The sequence below is a fragment of the Astatotilapia calliptera genome, chromosome 14 (assembly GCF_900246225.1).
Source record: "Astatotilapia calliptera chromosome 14, fAstCal1.2, whole genome shotgun sequence".
Classification (NCBI taxonomy): domain Eukaryota; kingdom Metazoa; phylum Chordata; class Actinopteri; order Cichliformes; family Cichlidae; genus Astatotilapia; species Astatotilapia calliptera.
In genome coordinates this window covers 15514774-15538450 of record NC_039315.1, presented here as the reverse complement: position 1 = coordinate 15538450, position 23677 = coordinate 15514774, and the positions used below count along the sequence as shown (strand labels likewise).

Genomic DNA, 23677 nt, shown 5'->3' with positions numbered 1-23677 from the left:
TCGCTTTAGTCACAGCCTCTCAAAAGAAACAATAGTTATTTTTTTCCCTTTCTTTTCTGCCTAAAACATGACTATCACTTCTCACAGTAATCCAGTCTGGGAACATGCCCTATTTGTGCTTTCCTCTTTAGTTTTTGTGGACTCTGGTGAAACACCCACTCTTTTGTAACTCCGTTGCTTTTGGGGAAACTTGGCGATTGAGACACACAGGGATGTTAACCTTACTCATTTTATTATTAATACATCTGCTGCGTGATGACAGTGAGCGGAGATATACTTAACATGTTCACAGAGGCCGAGGGGCTTCACAAAGATCCAGTATATGATAAATAAGGAATTATTGATTTTGAGCTGTCATGCAAACAAACTCAGGTAGAGTCCAAGAATAAAAATGTGGAGCATAAGTATGCCAGAGAACTAAGGCTTTACATTTTGGGACATAATAACAATAATCTTGGCCTTACCACGTCCTAAAACACGGTTAATACACCGAAAAATGATTGACACAGCATTAAGTATTACACAGATTCATTACTTAACAAAAGCCAAGATGCCAAAGCAGTGCGAGGAAAGACTAAGTACACCCTTACTGCCTCCGTAGGGATTAAAAGGAAAGGATTCGCCAAGTGCTGCTAATAAAATAAACTCAATTAATTGTGAGGACCTCTATGAACCTCTATGTCAGTTTGCTGGTCTGCAGCATTCAGATGTGTGTTAATACACCACTGAGAGGAGGATAGACATCAGCAATGATCGTAGAGAAGCAAATGTTGCTTCCCATCAGTTTGGGGATGGTTGTAAGGCCATTTCTAAATAATCTAAACTCCATCATTCAGTCCCCCAAAGTCAGACTGTGGAGGAAAACTGCAAAAAATGCGGAAGGGTTACATCTCAGACTCTCTGTTAGTATGTTTAGGTCACGTTTAAGCCTTAGGTCACGAACAGTGGTCCAAACTGATTTATTTATTTAAAGTTATTGCTACTAAAAGCGGATTTCCAGGCTTTAAATCCTGGGGTGTACTCAGTTCTTCTCACTCTGCCCCTGCATTTGATCAAATAAGTAAGGGTGCAGTGTAACTCATTCATTGGAGTTTGTATTTGCCTAATTTTAAGACTTATTAAGCACCAGCGATTTTTATTAATGTTCCAATAGAACTGACAGCGGGTGTCCTTTTTTTAAAAAGTACTAATATTTTCTTAAATCAAGCCTAGAAGGCTTTTTCAGCAGTAGCATTTAATATGAATATTTAGTTTTCATCCCTTTATAAAGTGGTTCCCATTGTTGCTTTCAGTGTCTGCCCTTTTTAAATGATCATGACACAAGTTATTAAGACATTTTTATACACTTGTGTTTGCTGAGTGGTAAAGAGATCGTTGTAGCTGTGCTTTAATATCCGTATTTGACTGTGTGCATCCGTTTTCTTCAGGTTAAGTAAAGCAGAAGTTAACGTTTGTTGGCCCCATCCATCACCCTGGAGCATACTCCAGTTACAGCCTCTGGGAAACTCCACACTGAGCTCATCTCTAAGACCTTTGATCCTATGTAAACAGAGAGAGATGCACTTTATTTCCTGTGAAAGGGTGCTGTATAACCAGCTGCTAAGACCTGTCTAGACTTGTCCACTGGATCTGTTTGCCTTAGACAGTAAGGGCTTTTTAAGATTTTCATCTTGTATGAAGGAAAAGCTTTTTTGCTTAAACCCAGGATTGATCAGGCAGCTTCCTTTGGAGGATGAATTCAATTTTAATCAGTTCATCTTTAGGTGATTTTTTTCTAATAATCACATAATTGTTTGTTTTAATGTCTGAATTCACACAGCCGAGAATTATAATCTCGAATCTGAGAAGAAGAAACCACTTAACGCCTGGCACCTTATCGCTTACTCCTAAAAAACCAAACATGTCCTTATCATCGGCGGTTCTTCTAGTGAATGGCCCCTTTTTAAGCCACCAGTAACTCAAGAAAAAAAAAAGTGCTGATCTTAATCTTCCCTTTTTTCCTCGGCCTAATAAACCACCAGTTTCTGTCTCTGGCTTCAAACAGAAATGGTCTGAACTTTACATTTCTGGGACATGCAGATATCTCAGTATGTCTGTGGAGTATCTGGTGAGTGCTGAGCTGAGAGAGTGAGTCATGTGTTGTGGAAAGACGAAAAAGAGGAGGCTGAAGAGCTTCAAGTTTAAACTTTCAGTGGTATCTCTCAGATGAACTCATGCTGACTTTCCATTTAATTGACTTTTTTTTCCCTCCTGTAGTTACGCCACAGCAATTAGATGTACACAACTGATTACGAGAAACTGATGCAATGCGTTCCTGTAAGTGAAAAATCCGTTCAGTTTCATTTATATAAGGCCAAATCACAGGAATGAGTTTCTCAGTGTGCTTTTCACAATATTAGAGAGAAAACTCAACAATCAGACCTGTGAGCAAGTGTTTGATGACAGAAGTCTGGGGGGGAACTCGTTTTTAGATCAAGGTCAAGTTTACTTGTGTAGCACATTTCAAACGACACAGCTTGGCCATAATGTTTCCCAGGCAGCCAATAATAAAATGACAAAAAACAAAACCAATTACCTGATGTCAAGGTTTAGCTCAACTTAAAGGCCAGAGATTAGAAATGAGTCTTGTGCAAAGAGTTAAAAAACAGTTCTAACATGAAACGGTGAGACAATCGGAGACAAAAAGCTCAGTCACTTCTATTATATCTCTATAAGCCTAGCTTTTGGAATATAGAGGATCTGGTCTGATCAGTAGATAGGAGTGTGAACATGAGTGAGATCAGACAAATACACAGGTGCCACCCACTCAGAATTTAAGAAATCTCTGCTGACAAGACGAAACCCTCCCCCTCACAGAAGCATCTAGAGCATTTAAAATATGCTGAGTGACAAAAATGACAGACTGTGACTCTGAGAAGAGCCTGATTTTATACAGATGCTGAAAGTCACTAAAAGAATGCCAATAGCGAAGACAAAGAAGCTGTGAACACCTGCTTGTTGTGTGAGAAACATGCAAGAAAGTCTCTGTCAGAGGTCCAACACAAGTCACATCCCGGCACCACCCCCAGGCAGCACAGGTACCCCGAAAGTGGGAGCCTTAAGTTAGACACCCCTGCTGTAATGTTTTTAGCACCATGTCAATCAGCTTCAGTCGCTCGTTTTGAAGTTTAAAGAGTTATTTTGCCAATAATGATTTGAAATCGCTGAATATGACTGACTTTCTGTATTTAGGCACATCACTTCCTGTGTGGAAACCTTATGGGCAGCAGGGGTCGACTCCTCGGCTGTAGAAACAAGTCAGACTGTAAAGACATCCATGAGAAAATTACCAAACTATGACATCAATCAGCAGCTTCAACTCTTATTAAATACAACACTGTTTTTTCATGGTTAAATTTGGAGTAAAATACCATGGAGCAGTTTATAGCACATCTGGCTAATTTTATCTGGGTTGTTCCACCCTCTAAGGTTAAGGTCACCAAACCAGAAAATCTTAGGAAATGAAAGCACTTAGTCAACAAAAACAGAGCTAAATTACTTCCTTAAAAACAACCGTCAGATTTCCCTTTCACAAAAAGCATCTGCATTTGGAATAAAATACAAATACAGTGCTGAATACTCAGGTCACTGCACTACAGATAGCAAATCCGGTCAAAGTTGATGACCCCAACTCGTATTCATTGTTTTAGACGTGAGAATAAAACACTTTCTGGGGGAAAATGTAGTTTTGATGCCTCACAGTAAGAATTATTCTGATCACTATTTTGTCCAGTGATTACCAGGACTTGGGAGAACATAATATATCATGCAGTTATGGTGAGGACTTAAGGCTTAGACATCACAGGTTTAATCACGGATGATGCACCATGCTGCCCCACGTATGTGAAGGAAATACTGGTCACACCAATTTAATTAATCAAGGACCGGCCGTGAGTTTGATCCAGATCCAGCTGGTGATGCGGAGTTTTATGGTCAAACATCCATAACTTCAATGTCTGGTTTAGCTTAAAGTGAGTGAAGCTGAATGTGACGGATGCTCCTGTGTGACAGCCTACCAAAAAAGGAAAAAATACCGAATATGGCACTTTGTGCCTCACTTTCAGACCTTGTTTTGTCACTTTGCCTCTCCTGAATATGCATCAGGGGGTAATTCCAGGCAGATGCTGCATAAGCACCGAACCTTTCTGTTTACAGCTGGCAGGCATCGTCTCTGTTGCCTGGTTACAACACCCACGGGAGTCCCCACACTAGTAGGGACTCGCCACCTTTCCCACAACAGCACATTTCAACCACAAAGCTACTGAAAGCTACTGAAAGCGAAACCAGGCGAGAAACGGCTGCTAATGTTTTCAAAATTCTGACATCTTTTTTTCCACTGGTCACCTCGAGCTCCATAAAAGGACCTTTGCTCCCCCCTGATGCTTTGACAGAGAGACGTGCGGTTTGTTGCATCACTTGTTTTGATAGTAGCACTTGTCAAAGTCTTCAAGAATAAAACCCCGAGAAATAAACAGTTTTTTTAACAGACTGTCAGACTGTCAACGTTTAAGAGCTTTTTTCGGGGGAAGGGGGGGGGGGGGGGGGGACGTAAAAACATTTTTTTAAAGGATGGAAATGATTAAATTAACTGTAAGGGGATTATAATAAAGAAACAATTGGCTCCGTATGTCCCAACGTCAAGTAATTTGAGTCACTTTGGCGCCATCTAGTGGAACATGTCTACATTTTGAGAAAAGTGTCTTTCATTCAAATTGTTTCTGTAGAGGCTTCAGATGAAATACAAAACACTTTCAGTGAATGAAATACAGTCATTTTAAAAAGAAATGTCTCCACGCAGAGCACAGCTGATATTTGTACTTGTTTTACAGCCACATGACCTGGACACCTTCTAGTCACTAGACTGATGCAAACTGCTGTACATACCATAGTAGTATAGCGTCCAATGTGAGACCACCTGTCTGACATCTAAATCCTGGCTGAAATTGGGTCAGAAAACAGCAAATATACAGCAGTAAAAGAAAAGAAACACGGTGCTTTGGTTTCCCAGAGTTCAGATCTCTGCCTGATTTAAATTCTGTGATTCTTTACAGATATTTACAAATTCTTTACAAATATTTTTGGTCTTAAGGCCTGAAGTCTTAAGGAATTTATTTCCTATTAAGTTTCATGGGAAACTGATTCTTATCAACTGTGACTGTAAGGATTATATATTATATGTCATCCTTTAAGAAGATTATTTTACACTGTAAGAAATAACAAACAGCACTCAACATTCAGAGGGCGATTGATCACCAGTGATTGTGTCATTTTAGATGAACAGCTTGTGCCGTTCACAGGGAGGTGCAAGTTTCTACAATGCATGCCAAACAAGTATGGCCTAAAGATCTTCTGAGTTTATGATGCATGCATCCCCTATGGAATATAATTATATGGGGAGACAGCAAGGGGAAGAAGTTCAGAAGAATCTGGGGGAAAATCTTGTTCTGCAGTTGTCCAGTAGATTCAGGAACACAAATCACAACATCGCCACAGACAATTTTTTCTCTTTGCGAGAATAGAAATGAGGTGAAAGCCCTTTTTCATGCTTGCTGGAGGCTGTTAACCATTTTATTCACTCAGTGATTTTTCTTTTCCTGAAATAACTCAATACCAATGAAGCCACTCTGAGGCTGAAGTAGGAGTATTGCTTTGCTGACTCATTCTTAAACAGACCAACAAATTATACAGCTTTCAAACAACAAGCCCGAGCACATGCAAGCTACTTGAAGGCACTCTAAACAAGGAAAGGTAATTGACATGCACAAACCAAAGGAACTGTTACTGACCTGTTGTACTTAAAATTTAGAAAGCTAGCATCCTTTATTTTAAACCCATTGTGGTAGTTCACAGAATTATAAAAACAGCCTCAACTGATAAATATTTCTGAAAAGACTAGCACTCAGAGAGAACCCTCAAAGTCACAGGAAGAACATGCAAATTGGATTTGAACCCAGGACCTTCTTACTCTGTAGTATTAGTACTAATCACTGCAGTCATAAAGGACTAAACCTATTCACACGACTGTCTGCTCTCCCTCTGGCATGAAGATTAAGAAATTATGAATCAATATTGTTTTCACAAGTCAAGAATATTGAATAAATAACACACAACAGACATATACTAATGCAAATACCTTTGTGTGCTTTTTAGGTAGGCCTATAGTATTGCTGCTGTTATTTTAAATTATTTCAAATGCTTTACTATTTTATTTTATTTTATTTTATTTTTTTTATTTTTTTTATTTTTTTATTTATTTTTTATTTTATTTTCCTTCATACGGAGGTAAACTTCTTGAATGTTTACTCTAGGTGGCGCTAAGCTGTTTAAAGTTATTTGTATACTATGTTTTTTTAAAAAGCGGAGAAGAAGAAATAACAGCTAGAAAATGGGTTTGGGGCGAAGCTAGCTGTTAGGCTAATGTAAATATTCACCAAGAGGAGACTGGAGAGCAACTGAAGATAGCGTTACAAGAAAGCTTTGCGTACGTTGACACGAAATGTACGTAGTAACGTAACGTTGACCTGGCTTGCAGTCTTAGCGATCTATGATAGCTCAGTAATTAGCTTGTGTTATCACTGGTTACATTGCTGGCTATAGATTAGCTTATTGAATTGTCATTCTGGACCGTAACATAGGCTAAAAGGGTCTGTTAGAAACTCCAGGAAACATTTGTCGCTAAGAGACAGCGGTGTTTGGAAAGGGTAAGCTTCAGAGTCCTACACCGACTATTAGCGTGCTAATCACAGCTTAGCTCATAGCTGGGGGCATTCCTTTAGTACAACCCAGCAGTCGGCAAACTTTAATGTCAGAAGAATTATTTTTTTAAAAGTTTCTGACCAAAATAAAAGTCGGTTTGAATCCTTAGTACACATTTAAGGCGTATAATGAAGCTGTCGCGGCTTGTTAAGCAGAAATTCGCCTCTCAGCATTACTAATAGGAGTAATGTATTATCAACAAAACACAACGATTATGAAATGAAGGGAAGAACATTAGCATATACAGAGCTGCTTTGAAATAGAGTAGCCTTAAAGCTTTGCAGGCCTCTTGGAGTGTTATGTGTTTGTGCAGTTGACTCAAATTAAAGCTCGTCTTCACTAATAATTATAAGTAAAACGTATACTACAGTAAGTTTCACAGTAGTAAAAATAAATATAAAGGAGTTTAAGTCCAGCTGCAACGACTGAATGACGTTCTCAGCCTTTGTGTATAAAAGAATGTATTTGTAGTATATTTAGATTCAGCAAAGCACAGTGGCTGTTCAACTTTTTAAAGTTTTATCACTTCTGTCTCCACTCAGTAGTCCTTCCTTTTAAAGAATGATGAGCCAGCGGCGTGGGATCCATCTGGACCAATCAGAGCTGCTATGCAAAAAAGGATGTGGTTTTTATGGCAACACTGCTTGGCAAGGCCTGTGCTCAAAGTGCTGGCGAGAAGAAAATCAGCGAGAAAAGCAAAAACAGATTCAGGAGGACTGGGCACTCGCTGAAAGGTTTGTTTACCTTCTTGTCTCCTATGTGAGACTACTCAGACAAACAAATTTGTTAGAAGCTGTTCTGTTCTCTTACCGCTAGATGTACTCAGCTTCCTCTTACAGTAGGCTGTCCAGCTGCGCAGTATTACAGTTCTATTATTCTTTTTAATTTTTTTCCTCACAGGTTGCAGAGAGAGGAAGAGGAAGCCTATGCAAGTCGACAACAGAAGACCCAATCACAGCCTTCCATTACACCTTTTAGCAAGTTTGAGGAGAGAAAGACTAAAGAAAAGTCCAGCAAAGTCAACACGGTCACAAAGTTTTTTATTCCGTCCACAAAAACACCACCAAAAAAAGGTACGTACTGTAGCAAACAGGCAGCTGCTAGAAACTCTGGTAGGGCTTTATGTTGCAGCTCAGTAATAACATCCCGATAAGATAAAATAAATCCAAAAAAGGATAAATATTCTACATTTAATATCTGCTACAAAAATAAAATATTTAGCACAGAGACTAAGAATCAATCCTTAACAGGAGTCCTTTGATTTTATGCAATCCATGTTTTTGTTGTTACTGTATTCTTAAACATCTGGTTGGTTAGCATTAATTAGCTGCCCCACTCACAGAGAGCAGCATGATCAGAAATTAAGTAAAAGGAGTCATTTTTAAAGCTGAGGAATTAAGAAAAAAAGAAAAGAAAAAAAAACAGGAGAAAAAGAAGAAATTTCCAAACAGCAGACAAAGCTCCTCCATCGGTCGGTCACAAGTTATTTTGCTGCGACTCTGGTCTCGTTTCTTCATTCCACATTTGTCTTTACTGTTCTTTCACGTAGTAATGCTGCTCCTCCCAGCTGTTGTGCTACGTGGCATGCTAGCATTACCCAGCATGTGGTTTGACAGTGTAATTTTGTAAATGTGTCATTATTTGTCACAGCGGTTTGTGCGTTATGTCTGCCCTGTTGAAGAGAGTTAATGTTAAAGTATTAATGGTTTTCTTTATGTTAAATTTAGTGGAAAATGTTTAGAAACTTCAGTGAGAAGAATATTCCCTCAGCAAGTATAAAGCTATTCAGTTAATAGAGTTTCCCTCTCAATACGCGCTTCAGCACTCTTTAACAGTCAATAATATGTTATATATGCATGAAAATATACTGCCAAGCATTATATTGAGGCAAAATCATAAAGTAAAACTTTGGTTGTAAATACAATAACAACTATTTCAGCTTCTCCTCTTTCAAGAGTTGCCACAAAATCTGATTAAAATATCTGAAAAACATGTGCAGTGTTTGGATTAAAATGTTAATATAGTTAATTTAATTATTGAAGTAGGCTGATAATAATGAGGTAAATTTGGCAGATGTTTTCATATTATGCTGTTATAAGCCACCTTCAAGATTACTTTAAAGTTCTTGAAGGTAATAATGTAAAAATTATGTTTAATCCTTTAATTAGTGGATGTGCATTTTCTCTAATAATGAAAGTAGAAGCTTATAAAACCAAACATCAAGATGCATGTTTTGTTTTTTTTTATCTGGAAGCACTTTCTAGTTTCTGTAATAAATTGATACCACAGTATTACCATGTTGTTACTGAGCTGCATTATGAAGTGCTATTATAGTTTTAATCTATATTTTGTATCTTTATAGTGTTAAAAGTTTACAATGCTGTTGAGAAAATGAGGATATAATGAAAATGAGTTTGTTTCAGTAAAAGTATTTCTTTGCCTTAATGCTTTACAATTTACCCGTTTAGCTGGAAAATCACTACACGCACAGATTTGTGTGTGGTGATCTTTGCCTTGTTGAAGAGACCTGTTTAGTTTAACCTAAATACAATCTGGTTGGATAAATGTGTTCTTTTTCTGGTACAGCACTAGCTGCTGTATGTGGTTTTGAGCTATTAAGAATACATGCTTGAAGTATCTGTAACTGATTAAAGTGACAATAAATTATCATTCTGCAGATGCTGCACCTTTTGACCCGCAGTCCAGCCCGAGCCCCAGCTCATCCACAAGCCGAAAGTCATCTGTGGACAGTGATATCGCGACACGAGAGTTTATTGATTTTCTTAAGCCTCTGAAGTCTGGCAGGGAGATCTTCAAACAGTGTCGGGCCTTCACTGAGACCATGGTCTACAAGCGGGTGGGTTTTGATTAGATATACAAGACTCAAATAACTCAAAACTGTTTGTGAAAATTCAGTTTTCATTTCATGTTCATACTCAAATTCACACAACACTGGTGTAGCAGTTATAGTTAACCACTTCAAATTGGCTTCAAATCAAATGATAAAGGCAGTATTTTGGTGTTGTAAGGAAAGATTTACTTTTTTTTTAAACCCAAAAGTTGGGAAATCCCTGCGTTACAGCAGGTAAAACATGAAAAACAAATACAATGTTCTAAATCAAAGAAGCTCAGATTGGTATGAAGAATGAGCTCGATTAAATAGAAAATACAAAAAAGTGAATCTAAATGAAATACAGGTTAGAAAAAAAATTGAAGGTCTTTTGTGAGAATCTTGAGAGTTGATTCAAACTGAAGTGAAATGGCAGCAGCGATGATGGGAGCAGCAGATAAAACAGTCACGCTCCCGTGGCAAGTAGTTTGAAGTTCAAGCAGAACTGCTAGTAAATGTTGTTGATCAGATGTATTATGAATGTATCCATTTAATATGCCCTTGTGTTTTCTGCAGGTAATATCTTCAAGACTATCAAAGTTTTACACTCCAGTTATATCAAGGCTGAATTTATATTATTTCTTATTCCTAATTCAGGACATCGGAGCTGATGAGCTGTCAGAGTGCGTGCAGGACTTCTACCAGAACCTTTCAGAGCGCCTCCAGACCCAGTTCAAAGGTGCTGCGTCACTCTTACACCCAACAAAAATCTGCTTTAAATGAAAAATATTAACAGTATTACTGGGTATGATTTTGATTTAATATCTCTATTCTCTGGGCTTCTTTTTGTAGGTTCGTCTGATGAAGTAGAGTGTATTATGGATGAAGTCGAAAAGTACATAATGACTCGTCTCTACAAGGAAGCCTTCTGTCCAGAAACAACTGATGATGAGAAGAAAGACCTGGCAATTCAGAAGAGGATCAGGTTCGCAGACAAAAGTCGTCACAACACTTAAAAGACTTTTTTTTTTGTTTTAAATAAATGTATTTTTTGATAATAACAAGGAAATACTGCTGCAGGTAAAAACACAGCATATTGCATACTACTCTGGGACTGAAGTACTGAATGATTTATTACAGAGCCCTGCACTGGGTCACCATTGAGATGCTGTGTGTTCCTGTAGATGAGGAGATCCCTGAGGTTTCTGACAGCGTAGTCAAAGCCATCACAGGTTTGTCTCATACTCGGTTTTGTTTAAGAACAAAACAGGACATCTCGCGCTCTCACAGGAACATTGTGACACCTGGCTGATTATGCAGTCGGGGATAGAGGGTTAGGAGCAGTGCTGTGCACACATTAGAAGAAGGACAGTACTTTTATTTTCCACTTACAGCGGAAAGAGAAAGGAACTTGTGTGTTAACCCTCTGAAGTAGTCTGACACACCGTTGCGTCCAGATCACACGACTGATTTAAGATGATGTAGAAGCAAGACAAAGCTTTGCTGAGTCTCAGTTTCAGCTTGTTTCTTAAGTGTGGACAGAGATAAATAATTTATGCCATGCTTTTTATCCCTTAGCTATAAAAGGCTGATGGGGTATTGTCGTCACCCTGCTGGGAGGGTGGGCGATGTGGACACCCAAGTTTGTAATTATCGTAACTATTTATGTATGTAACTATTTCCTACTTTTTAAAAATGTATTTTATTTTTATTTATTGATTGATTTGTTTTTTGTGATTTTTAGTTCAGTTGTGTTAACACAGTAAATCGAAAAGAGAAAATAACTGTGAAGTTGTGCTGAAAAGAATGATACCAAACAAGGAAAGCTAAACAGTTTATACATTTGAAATATAAAGGTGAAATCAAAAGTAGTCTGAAATGGTCAGTTATACACTAGACTCCAGAGTGTTAAACTACGTTGAGTGGTGGACATAAGTCAGAAAATAATATTTATTCTTCTTTTAATTTTTACTTCTGTGTAATTTTTTTTTCAGACTACTTTTGCATGTGTTAAAAATAAACTTGAACAGAGGGCTGATACGATACATCATCTAACCTAATGCTTGTAGCTTTTGTCCAAAGATGCTACTGATGCTTAGGACCTGCAGGATGCTGAGCTTGTAGTACGCTGGTAGAAACCTTCCTTATAGTGCTGCTAGGACAAAACTTTCAGATTAATGCTCTGTTTGTCTTCTCTTGTTTCAGACGTGATTGAAATGGATTCGAAGCGCGTTCCCAAGAACAAGCTGGGATGCATTACTCGTTGCAGCAAGCACATCTTCAATGCCATCAAAGTCAGCAAGAAAGAGGCTGCGTCTGCAGACGACTTCCTCCCCACACTGATCTACATCGTGCTGAAAGCAAACCCACCGCGACTGCACTCCAACATCCAATACATCACCCGTTTCTGCAACCCCAGCAGACTCATGACTGGAGAGGACGGCTACTATTTCACCAATCTGGTGAGGAAATTAGTACAACAAGTGCATTTATGTGGCTTATCGGTGTTTGTCTGTAGCAGCTCTGAAATTGGTTGCCAATTCCTGGCAACCAATTTCTTACTCGACTAAATGAGGGGAAAAAATCAGGCTAACCAACTAGTAAAACTAAGAATCCCTCAGTAAGTTAAATTTGAGAACTGCTTAATGGAAAAATTAATATACCGCTTGTGCGTCTGTGCTTCACCTCGCATTGTGCATTATCAAGATTGTGTCGTGCATTATGAATGACGCATGCTGTTCTAAAATTCACAACAGCCACTTGAATAAAAGCTAAAATTTAACAAAAAACAAGCTCCAAGTTCCCTCTCGCCACCTCCTCCAGCTTATCTGGGAAACATCGAGCCTTTCCCAGGTGAGCCAATAGATGTAATCTCTCCAGCGTGTTTTGGGTCGCTGGGACCTTCTCCGATAGGACATGTCAGAACACCTTGTCCAGGAGACGACAGCCTTAGCCATCTCCTTATGATGTGGAGGAGCAGCGGTATACTCTGAACTCCTCGTGATTGATTGATCTCCACACCCCATCACTAAGGCAGAGCACATCCACCTTTCGAAAAAGGCTAATTTCCACCGCTTGTATCGAAATGTCATTCTAATACTGCATTCTAAGGCCTGCATTAATAGATTTATGACTTAGGACACAATCATTTAACACCATTGGGCATCAATTAAAATTTTAACAATCAGATTAAAGGACTAGTAAGTCTGTTACCGACTAGTGACATTTAAACCACGGATGACATCCATGGTTGAGATTTCTTTTTCTTTTTTTTTTTTTAAATCACTCTTACTTCCTGTCTTCCCAGTGCTGCGCAGTGGCCTTCATTGAGAAGTTGGATGGCCAGTCTCTGAACCTGAGCTCTGAGGAGTTTGAGCTTTACATGTCGGGCCAGGCGTCCCCAAACTGGCCACTCACTTCCGGAGCCGCCTCCTCCTCCAGCAACAGCGCTCTCAGTCAGGTCCACAAAAGGCTGGATCTGCTGACGGGGCTCGGGGAAAGGCAGGAGCGCGTCATTGAGAAGGCTCGCCAGCTGGAGAGTGACCTCATTGACTGGACCGATGAAGTGGAGCAGAAAGTGCAGAGCGTTCTGGAGAGTTTTCCACCCGACATGCAAAACCCCCCTGCACCCACAGCGAGTGGGGCTGCAGCAGCTTCATCAGCAATCGACTCTGATAATGTTGAGAATGAGCTCCTGCCACCACCACTGCAGCCACAAGTGTTTGCTGGTTGATATAAAGCTTTACTCCACCCTGACCCTTTTCCCTCCAGCTGTCTGATACAGATCCCAGTCAACACTCCCAGAATCTTTGCTCCATCCACCCTTTTCTTGTAGAAGCCATGAAGCTAGACCTTATAGCAATGTCACTTTCAAATGGAAAAAAAAAAGTTTGTTATTTTTGGGTTGTGCGTTTATTTGCTTTCTTGGAGAGAGTAAGATGAGAAGCTTGATGCCACTCTCGTGTTTGAACACTGCGAAATATTTTGTTGTAAATTAGTTTGTAGAAAAACCAAAGCGTAGAAGCTTTCGTACAGATCAGCAGTTCATTGGTGGTGGATTTCTGTCACCTGTGGACACGGCTAGGCTGGTTGCAGCTGTCAGAGTGGTATGAATGCTCCTGACTCTCCACCAGGAAGCAAATAAGAGCATTTACTAAAGTTTGAGATTATTTTGAACACCAGGCACCACTAGGTGGAGTCCTGGAGTCCAGCAACACTCAGTCAGGGGTCTGTTACTGTTACAGTCTGCTCCTGTTAAAGTGTTAGACTTGCTGATATCCTCAATCCAGCTGAGCAGTGGAAAGAGAGTGACTCCATTCCAAGTTCTTCCGAAACACATCCGCTTGTCACCCACTGTGGCATCTTCAGTACCTCAGCTATTCTTCACCCTTTATGTACAGAGAGGGTAAAATGGACGATATTTAAACATGTATAATAACTCTCAAACTATCAGATGAGGATTTATTTTAAGCGTATGTCTCCGGGCTATGTTGGCCCTTAATTCCCAAGTTGTATCTAACAAACAATAATTTTCATTACACTTTACATAACACTTTAGATGGGCGGGGTGGGGGTAAACGAGGTGGTAGGGAACTCCCAATGATGCAATAACCAACTTGCCGCTCTTTAAAACTCTGAAACTCCAGCTCATGTTTGTAATGTGTGCTGTGTTTAGTGTGCGTTTCACAACCCTTCACAGAAATAGCCAGAAAAAAGAAGTGTGTGCGTGAGTTGAGAAACTGTGTGTGTGTGTTGCATGTTCTAGTAATGTTGACAAATCCTCCAGTTACACCTGTAGAAATACTTTTTTTTTTTTCCATGGCTGACCTCATTCTAGTCACAAGCTGAATGTACAGAAGTGATTTTATTTTTCTATACGGTGTTGGTTAATCCTCCCTCTGGATGCAGTAGGAGATGATAATCCTGTAATATTTACAGTAGATTAAAAAAAAAAAAAACTTTGCTTGAAGATGTATAAATTTTAATGATCGGGTCGTTGACGATTTAAGAGAGCATTATGAGCAGGTCTGCTGAAAGAAGGTGAATGAATTGGGCACAAAAACCAGCACGATGCCGTTTCCCTGTAAGAATGAGGCAGAATCACTCCAGAGGCTCATGGAGAATTTAGAAAACCAGTTTAATTTATTTTATGGCACTTTTGTTTGCTTTTAAAGCACTTCATTCAATAATGAAGGTCATTGCGCAGATTAGTTGATAGTATAGTAGTTAAAAGCGTCTTTGTTGCACAGATTTAGTTCAACTGTCTTCTTTAAATTTCTCAGTCTTGAAGTGGAGGAAGCTTTTTAGGAAAGTTTGTTTGAATTATGTGAGGCACATTTTTCTTTTCTCGCGAGCTAAAGTTTCCCTTTCCAACCAGGTTTAATTTTTGTTGTTGTTGAGAATTTGCAACAGTGCAGTCAGTGTGCGGCTGCTGTCAAAATTCACTTTGAGAAAAAGCTCTTAATGCAGACATAAACTAACAGCTTGAATAAATTCTTATTGCACTGTATGCAGAAGCCATTTATCAGGTATTTCAAAACATTTTAAACCGCGTCTTTGTTACCTTATAGGTTTGTTGTTGTGTGACATGGGAGAAATGAACAGAATACTGTCTTTTATTTAAATGTAACTTATTGGGGCAGTATTGGTATATTTGCATCTATGGGTGTGTGGTTAATAAAAATAGAAAAGTAAAATGGACTGTTGTGGTTCCTTTTAATTTTTTTCACATGACTGTGATGGTCAAGATTTTGCATGTCAGGAATGAAGTTCCTGACATGCAAAATCAGGAAAAATGAACCCAGAATTTTAGCTGTGTCTACTGTTCTGGGAAAGGGGGGGGGGATACTTTAAGGGTGGCTTCTTGGCAGCATATCTTAAGGATGTGTTTTTCATGACGTGGCTGGTAATCTGCTGTTGATAGCGTTTTAGGCCTCTTCTGCTTTCACCGTGCACTTGTCCAATTTCCTTAAATTTGTAAAAACACACTCCATGCCCTACTGAGGTTTAATAACAAAATGCCTAAAGATACAATTTAAAAATGGTCCTTAGTTATGTTGTCTGTAACACAAAAAGAAAAAAACCACATTCCCGTGAACATGGTCAGGTGTAAGGAGTGGACTAGAAACCAAAAGCGAAACCTAGAAAGCCTCGAGAACTGTTGCTTAAGACCTCTTGGCTCAAAGAAAAAAACCAAAGAAAAGAAAAAGAGAACAAGAAAACACACCCTTCCAGTGAAAAGCTCTGCGGTTCATTTTCACTGGAAGGGTTCAAATGAGCTAGAAAGAATAATGCAACAAATAATATTTCACAGTTCGGGAGTACAGCTCAACAGTGCAGTGAATCAGTGGATTGTATAAAAACCTGATGGAGTTTCATTCTATTAATTATACACTTATCAATAATGTAGGTGTGGTCTTCTGCTGCTATAGACCATCTGCTTCGAGGTTTTTGGTCACAGATGCTCTTCTGCATGACTTGGTTGTAAAGAGTGGTTATTTGAGTTACTGTTGCCTTTCTATCAGTTCAAAGCATTCCTCTGACCTCTGAAATCAGCAAAGCATTTTTACTTGGAGAACTGCCCTGATATGAACTCTTCTTTTTTTTTTTTTTTTTTTTAAACTAACCTCGGTAAACTCTAGAGATGGTTGTGCTGGGAAAATCCCAGCAGATTAGTAACTTGGAAAATGCAATGGTAAATGTTTTTTTTCACTCTTCACTGCACTATCTATAATGCCAGAAAAAGCCCCCAAAAATATATTTAAAAGAATGTAGGAGGATACAACAGTGAGTGGCTACATGCATCTAAAAAAAAAAACATGTTGGAGGCTCCGTCATGGCCACTATCTGGAAAATAACTGATTGGCAGCAGCTTAATATTGTCACGCTGCCAATTCAGTAAGACCATACCTGGATTTTAAAAAAAAAAGAAAAAAAAAGAAACCACACACAATGTGACACTATCAGTCTTTGACGATAGTGTCCTTCCAGAAGCCTGGAGAACTATTCCTCAAGACTACTCAAAGAAATTAAAAGAAAACTGCTTCAGACAGTTTTGACTGTGTTAAAGAATAAAGGTCATAACAAATATTAACTGTCAAGCTTGTTAGAATTGTACAAATTTTATTTTTGCCTCATGTGCTGTATTACCGTGTACATTTCCACATTTCAATAAATTGCTGGACCTATTTCCCATTTTCCTGGCAAAATATAAAGGCACGAGGGGTGACTCATGGCTTTTACACAGTGCTGTAAGAGAAAAAAGCTCATAGCAGACTACTGCATCAGTACTACAATAATAAAGTGTAAAATTTGCATTATTTCAATTGGCTTGATACAACAAATAAACAGAACAACTGTGTTTGCTAAATCTGGAAAATATCAACTTTCCACATTAATCAGAAGAAGAAAAAAAGTGTTGTTGGGGAGAACTGTGCAACATATCAGAGCTATTTAACAGGGGTCAGATACAGGAGGGAAATTCTTTAATTTGCCACATGATGTGGTTTACCATGAAACTAATTTTAGCCTACGGTAGAAAATTGTTTGGAAAAGATGAAGTCCTCATGTGTTACACCCCGAGGGGGGGAAGAAGCATTTTCACTTCTCCTTTTAGTGAAAATGAATAAATACTCGATCGGCTTCTGTTTCTTGAAGAGTCTCCAAAATGGACAAGCTCATCTCTCTCTTTGGTGAGTTTTCTTCAGCTCATTTAATGAAAATGTACTTTTACATACTGACCTGATGTAACTGTCATTTAAACTTGATTATTTTCTCTTTCAGTTTTTTCAGCACTCTCACAGATTGTAGTGTCTCATGGTATGGACCAAATATTCTTTACAAATATACTTTCAATTTGCACAGATATTATTTTAGAAGTGATCTCAGGATTTACACTCATTACCAAAATAGATCCTTTAAACGTATTCTTCTTTTTTTCTGCAGTTCCCACTGAGACGTCTTTCAGAGCCAACATCGAGTTGGTGTCAGGACATTCAAGGATCTTCTCGGGGGAGAGAGCACACTTGAGATGCAGTATTCCTGATGTGCACAGGTCTAACTGGACCTACCTGTGGTTCAGGGGCTCTGAGGAGCTCTCACAGACTGGGCAGGAATTAAATCTGTTGAATACCAAAGTTCAAGAGAGCGGGAAATACTACTGCCAAGGAACAAGAAACACGAAGGTGGGAAAGATTCGCACCCAGCAAAGTGTCCCTGTGGAGCTCAAGGTGGACGGTAAGATCTGTTTGTCTGCATGAAAGAAATAAAATTGCTTTGCACGTTAGGCTTCTTTCTTCCTGTGTAATCCTAACACTGGAGCATTGAACATCTATAAGCTTCTTTTCAACTTTAGGTTTTCTGTGCAGCTCATCTAAGACATGCTGTGAGTGATGGCAGCACTTCTTAATACAGCCTGCAACTTATACTGTGACTTTCTAGGGTTTAACATATAAATCTTCTTCTATAATTCTACTTAAAATGTCAATTTGGTACAACAAGGACTTGTTTTGTTTGGGGTTTTTTGTACTTATGTGGTATCTTTTCCCCACCTTATGTTATAACTAGACAGTATATCAGGGGTGCAGGCTGTATTATAGAGTACCTTAACCTCCCCTTCTTGCATTGTAGCATTACGCATTATTGTTAGATGTTGTTACATTAAATGTTAGGAAATTAGTGAATTTCTCCCATTGCTTTACTAATGTAAGATTGGAAGTTATTCAGAGGTAACTCTGTGGTGTTTCCGTAGGTGGCTGGGCGATTCTGCAAGTCCCACGACATCCTCAACTTGTCGGGAGCACATTGGAGGTGACATGTCGTGTCAGAGGGAACCCCCGACTTGAAGACATTATTTTGTACAAAGATGGCGTTGAAGTAATGAGACAAAACGGTCACGAGCCAGATTTCTATCTGACCAACTTGAGCCTTGAGGACCTAGGAGTATATTCTTGCAGGGCTTCCTGGGATGTGATGGGACAAACACACTCTGTCATTTCTGCTGGTGCTCATGTACAGATCTTAGGTGAGATTACACAGAATTGTGTGTTCTTATCTTAGGTGTGGTGTAGTTAAAGGAATGACAGCATGCTTTGAGAGATGTGCTAATCGAGATAGTGTTCTTATAAGTGATCCATTTTTACACCTAGTGCTAAACTTGGTGTGTATAGACCTTCTCCTTTAATGCTGAGCAAGAAAGCCCATATTTCCCACAATGTTAAGTTATTCCTGTTAGTACAATTGAACATAAATATTCTTAGCCTCATGACCTACCACTTGTTTTTTTCCCTTAAATTAAATCAATGTCTTCTGTCACAGAGGTTCTGTCACAGCCAGTTTTGAAGATCATCCCCAACTATGATACTCAGCTAAAGAGGATGAAGCTCATTTGCCATGTGCAGTACAACGCCCCTGCCCCTCCGATAGACTTCTATTTCTACAAAAATAACAGGCGACTGGGACCTGCAACCTCTGACAACTATAATGTAGTGAAACAGACTCCAGGGCTGTACAGCTGCAAGGCAAAGGTGTCTCAGTTGGACCTCTCGAAGTCCAGTGAACCCAAAAACTTTGGACAAATAAGAGGTATTTAAATTTTAATTTACCCCAGCATTTGTTCTACACCGATAAGCCCCAAAGTTCCTAATGGATTGCTAAAAATGTGATACTTTGTGTCTAACAGTTGCACAGCCTCAGAGGCCATCTCATCTCTGACCCAACAGAACCTGAGAGGATGCCACCTCTTCATCCTGGACAAAGGCCAGTATTTCGCCTTGCTTCAGCCACAGATGACTTCCCACCTGCTGCTGCTTCATTACCAACCTCCCCTAACCTCTCCTCTCACCAGCCGATTCAGTTCACTCCAGAAAAGAGCACACCATCACAAGCGCCTCCACTGAAGACTTCACAAGCAGTCCCAACCACTTTGCTGACTACAGACCAGGATTTTGACTCAGCTACAACTCAAGATCAGGCAAATTGATTGGAGGAACCTGGTAACATGTCTGGGGACATAAACATAGTAACTAATTGACAATAAACCAGTAAACCAGTCACCAGTAAACATCCACAACATAAGATGTACTGGCTGGTTTACCAAAACATTTCTTATAACTTTCACTGAAACCAGCTAATTGTTTTCTATCATATTTCTGATGAAACAACACAGTTACAGGCTAATGCAGGAGAGAAACATCATTTAGCTAGCGCACCCACGTTACTAGCGTTACCCAAGGATAACCTGAATTAACCCCCTTATTTGGTCACGTTACTTTAAATAAGTATCAATTTTACATAAATGTATATACTGCTCGTCTACCGCTCTCACCTGAAACGCAGCAAAACAGCAGTTGTGTGTTACTGATGGTAACTGATTACTACTTTTATAAGGGATTACTTTGTCAGTCACTCATTTGTGTGATCCGCCACTGCCACCTACTGGCGGAACTAAATATCGCCTTAGCATCAAATCAGGTGGGAGGAAATGAGCTTTTCACTCTGTGTTATGATGTCAACTATTGTCACAACAAAAGCAAAAAAAAAAAAAGTGATTGGGGGGGCACATTAAAAGAAGTTCATCAAATTCTGAGACTTTTTTAACACTTAAAATACTCAGGGTGCCACACAGCCTCTCTGTGACAACGTAGCATACATTACAAACCAAACCCCTCTACTAATCACGCTGCGTCATTGTCACAGTTCTGTACAGAACTGTGCAATTTTTATCTTTTTGAATTATTTCCAGTTAACAAACATCAAGCGCTGTACCAGAATTGTTGGAGATATCTAACACATACATGTTAAAATCAAATAAAGCATTTTAAAAAATGTTATGTACTGCTGGATTTTATTTTCTGTGAACACAATTTCTTTTTACTGCTCCATATTTGAGCAGAACTTCTTATATATTACAATCACTGGTTTCATAAGACACAGGGGTGCAGTCATTTTTTGACAGATTTACATTAAGATGCAGCTGTCGGTGATGACTATTTTGAACACATTTGTCTTTTCTATTTAACACTTTTTGCATGCATGTTCACACAACTTAGGTCATTATAGGTGAAAACAACTAAAAAGGAAGCAGCAGTTAAATCGTGAGAAAAAAGTAGGACCCAAAAGGAAGGAGCTTTTTCATTTCATGCAAATGAGGCAAGGGTGACACTGGGTCAGGGCATTGACTTGAAGGTTAACTGAAGGAATCAGTAGAGGAACACAGTAATCTTGCTGACAAATAGATAAACAGCACTGATCATATTTTTGTGCTTTATCTTTTGCGTTGGTAGCTGAATAATAAACTTCTGCACGATCTCTCACTTACTGCTGCTACTTTTAATTAGGATGCTTTAACATAAGGAGGCACTGCATGTGCACAAAAATGTTGGATAAATTATACATTTTTTATGCTAAATATTGAACTTTTACACTTTTATCATTTTAAAAAAAACTTAGTTTCTTCTGTCTGGATAACAGGAGATTCATTTATTTACTACTTGTGAATGCCATCTTCCAATAATTAACTCAGTGGTATTTCTTGGGATGCTTTACTCACTATCTTAAAAAAAATTGGACTGTATTTAACCATTATATTTAATTAGGGTGGTGTCAATCAAAACTTTGGAGCACTAATCTGCAGCAGCATTATTGTGTGGCGAGTACTATCCCTTCTTAAGAAGAGGCTAGGCAATAATAGAAGACGTGCAGACCAGCATGTACACTAGCACCACCAGTATTCAGACTTTGTGATAGTAAACACAAAGTGTGCATCACGGCTTGTCTGAGTAAAGCAGAAATCCAGAGAAGATGCTGTCGTCCTCACTGCTGGCATACGCTCCATTCCAGTCTCTGAGCGTCTCCATCCACAATCATTCCTCAGCACCTGATTGGAAAACTAGGCCTGCTGCGCCTGAACACCTCCCTCTGCAACTGGATCCTGGACTTTCTGACAGAGAGACCTCAGACAGTCCGGATCAGTAACAGCACCTCCAACACCACCACACTGAGCACTGGAGCCCCTCAGGGATGTGTGCTCAGCCCACTGCTGTTCACTCTGTTGTGGGCAGAGGGGGAGAAATTTTGTCTGGGATAACTACCTTGGCACAACACCTGGTTTGGCAGCATGTGGCGAGGCTCCAAATGCTTTCAGTATGAACTCCAGACCGCTGACAGGTCTCGCACTCAACAGCCGCTTTATCAGATGACGCATAATGCTCCGACGTGCTAAGGTCACTACATGGGTTACTCCATGTCTCAAGTTTTTTGAGGTGCTTTTGTGATATTTAATGGATCGGATTACTTTTTTTTTTCTCCCCGATATACGATCTAGTAATTTAGGTCAGGGTCAGACCGATATCGATACTGTATATCGGCTCGGTCCATCCCTAGGTTTTACTGTCATTGTTTCTAAAGAACCGGTGTGTAAAAACCGTCTGTCCGTCCGTCCGTACATACGTATGTATATATGTATGTATGTATAATGTCACAAAAGTCAAATCATCCCAAACTGGTTTCTAGAACCTGACATTAAGTACTTTTCAAGAAATCTGCAGCAACTGTGTGTCTGTCTGTGGCTGTCTTGTCAACATGGACCAAAATATCTGAGAAATGTTTCCAGCACCTTGTTGAATCAATGACATGAAGAATAAGGACAATTCTGAATGCAAAAGGAGATCCAACCCAGATTACCAGTATAGTCTTCTGCTGTTGTAGACCATCTGCTTCGAGGTTTGATGTGTTGTGAACTCAGAGAAACTCTTCTGCGTACCTTGGTTGTTACAAGTGGTTATTTCGCACATGTGGCACTAATAATCATGCCATGCTTAAAGTCACTTAAATCGTTTTTTCCCCATTCTGATGCTCAGCTTGAAGTTCAGCAGGTTGTCTTGACTATGTTTGCATACCTAAATAATAAAGTGGCCAATGAGTAAATAGCATAATAAAATATTCCTTTCTTAGGCTGAGGGTCGCAGATGCCAACAGACTTAATAAACTGATCCGTAAGGCCAGCAATGTTGTGGGGATGGAGCTGGACTCCCTCAAGGTGGTGTCGGAGAGGCGGATGCTGTCCAAGATAAAGACAATGTTGGATAACACCTCCCACCCACTCCATGACATGTTGGTCAGTCACAGGAGCTCGTTCAGTGAGAGACTGAGATTACCGAAAAGCACCACTGAACGACACAGGAAATCATTCCTGCCTGTGGCCATCTCCCTGTACAACGCATCCACTTAACACACTGTTTGCTGCTACAGCTACACATGTTTCTTTTCCAACTATTTATCTATGAGTGACTTATGTATGTATGTATGTATATATATGTATATATTGTACTATTCTTAGTTAGCGTATTGTCTGTCTTGTCTTAATGTTGGTTTAAAATGGAGCACTGTAACAAAAATAATTTCCCCCAGGGATCAATAAAGTATTCTGATTCTGATTCTGATTCTGATTCTTATAAAGTCATTTTAAAGTGCATACCATTTTCTCCCTTTAAGCCCATAGATGAAGCCCATAGCCCACTGATGCAAGGTGGCCCAGGTAAACCAGTTCTTCCTGCATGGCCTTTTTCTCCAAATGGCTCTGTGTAAAATAAGTGTGAGTGGAAAATCTGTCAGGCCTCTGTGCACCGTGATCTGAGGGCCGGGTTTCTTGGTGTACTGGTACTTTGGCTTCGGAGTAGACTTAGCTTCAGTGTAGTACACCACAATGAGAGCAACCGCAACTACGTCCAGTCAACTGACCGACCGACAGTGTTTATAATGAAACAGTTCGAGAGGCCAACTGCGGGGCAAAGCAGGTCCGGAGACCGACCATGGGGAAAGTGGCGATGGCAAAGCGGGCACAGGCGATGACCCTCGGGCGGCTTGGCACGCTGGACGTGGCTTGGCAGGGGCAGGCCTGACAGTGGCTAGTCCAAACAACGCATTGACCTCAGCCTGAGGCATGGCGGGACCAGGCGAGGTGGAACCAGGTGTGGCAGGACCAGGCATGGGCGTAGAAATGGCAGACGGTGATGGTGTATTCAGATGGAAGAGCTGCAGGCGACGGTGTGGATG

The 23677-nt window shown here is 39.7% G+C and overlaps 2 protein-coding genes across 7 annotated transcripts; both read left to right on the top strand.

Moving 5' to 3' along the window:
- Nucleotides 1-6373: 6373 nt before the first annotated feature.
- Nucleotides 6374-15321, top strand: rabgef1l (RAB guanine nucleotide exchange factor (GEF) 1, like). 6 transcript variants are annotated; one of them, XM_026192289.1, is made up of 9 exons: nucleotides 6374-6520; nucleotides 7341-7529; nucleotides 7696-7868; nucleotides 9474-9652; nucleotides 10283-10364; nucleotides 10478-10610; nucleotides 10766-10857; nucleotides 11831-12087; nucleotides 12933-15321. In XM_026192289.1, exons 2-9 carry the CDS (start codon nucleotides 7357-7359, stop codon nucleotides 13356-13358), a joined length of 1515 nt encoding a protein of 504 aa, XP_026048074.1. In that variant the 5' UTR covers nucleotides 6374-6520; nucleotides 7341-7356; the 3' UTR covers nucleotides 13359-15321. The 6 variants fall into 6 exon arrangements, with proteins under 6 accessions (XP_026048074.1, XP_026048071.1, XP_026048072.1 ...); XM_026192286.1 differs by having other exon boundaries at nucleotides 7338-7529; XM_026192287.1 differs by having other exon boundaries at nucleotides 6374-6537.
- Nucleotides 15322-17269: 1948 nt separating this feature from the next.
- LOC113036158 (low affinity immunoglobulin gamma Fc region receptor III-B-like) lies at nucleotides 17270-20454 on the top strand. Its single transcript, XM_026192293.1, has 6 exons — nucleotides 17270-17316; nucleotides 17408-17443; nucleotides 17570-17860; nucleotides 18375-18647; nucleotides 18941-19207; nucleotides 19305-20454. The coding sequence occupies exons 1-6, from the start codon at nucleotides 17292-17294 to the stop codon at nucleotides 19334-19336; spliced, it is 924 nt and encodes a 307-aa protein (XP_026048078.1). The 5' UTR covers nucleotides 17270-17291; the 3' UTR covers nucleotides 19337-20454.
- Nucleotides 20455-23677: the final 3223 nt, after the last annotated feature.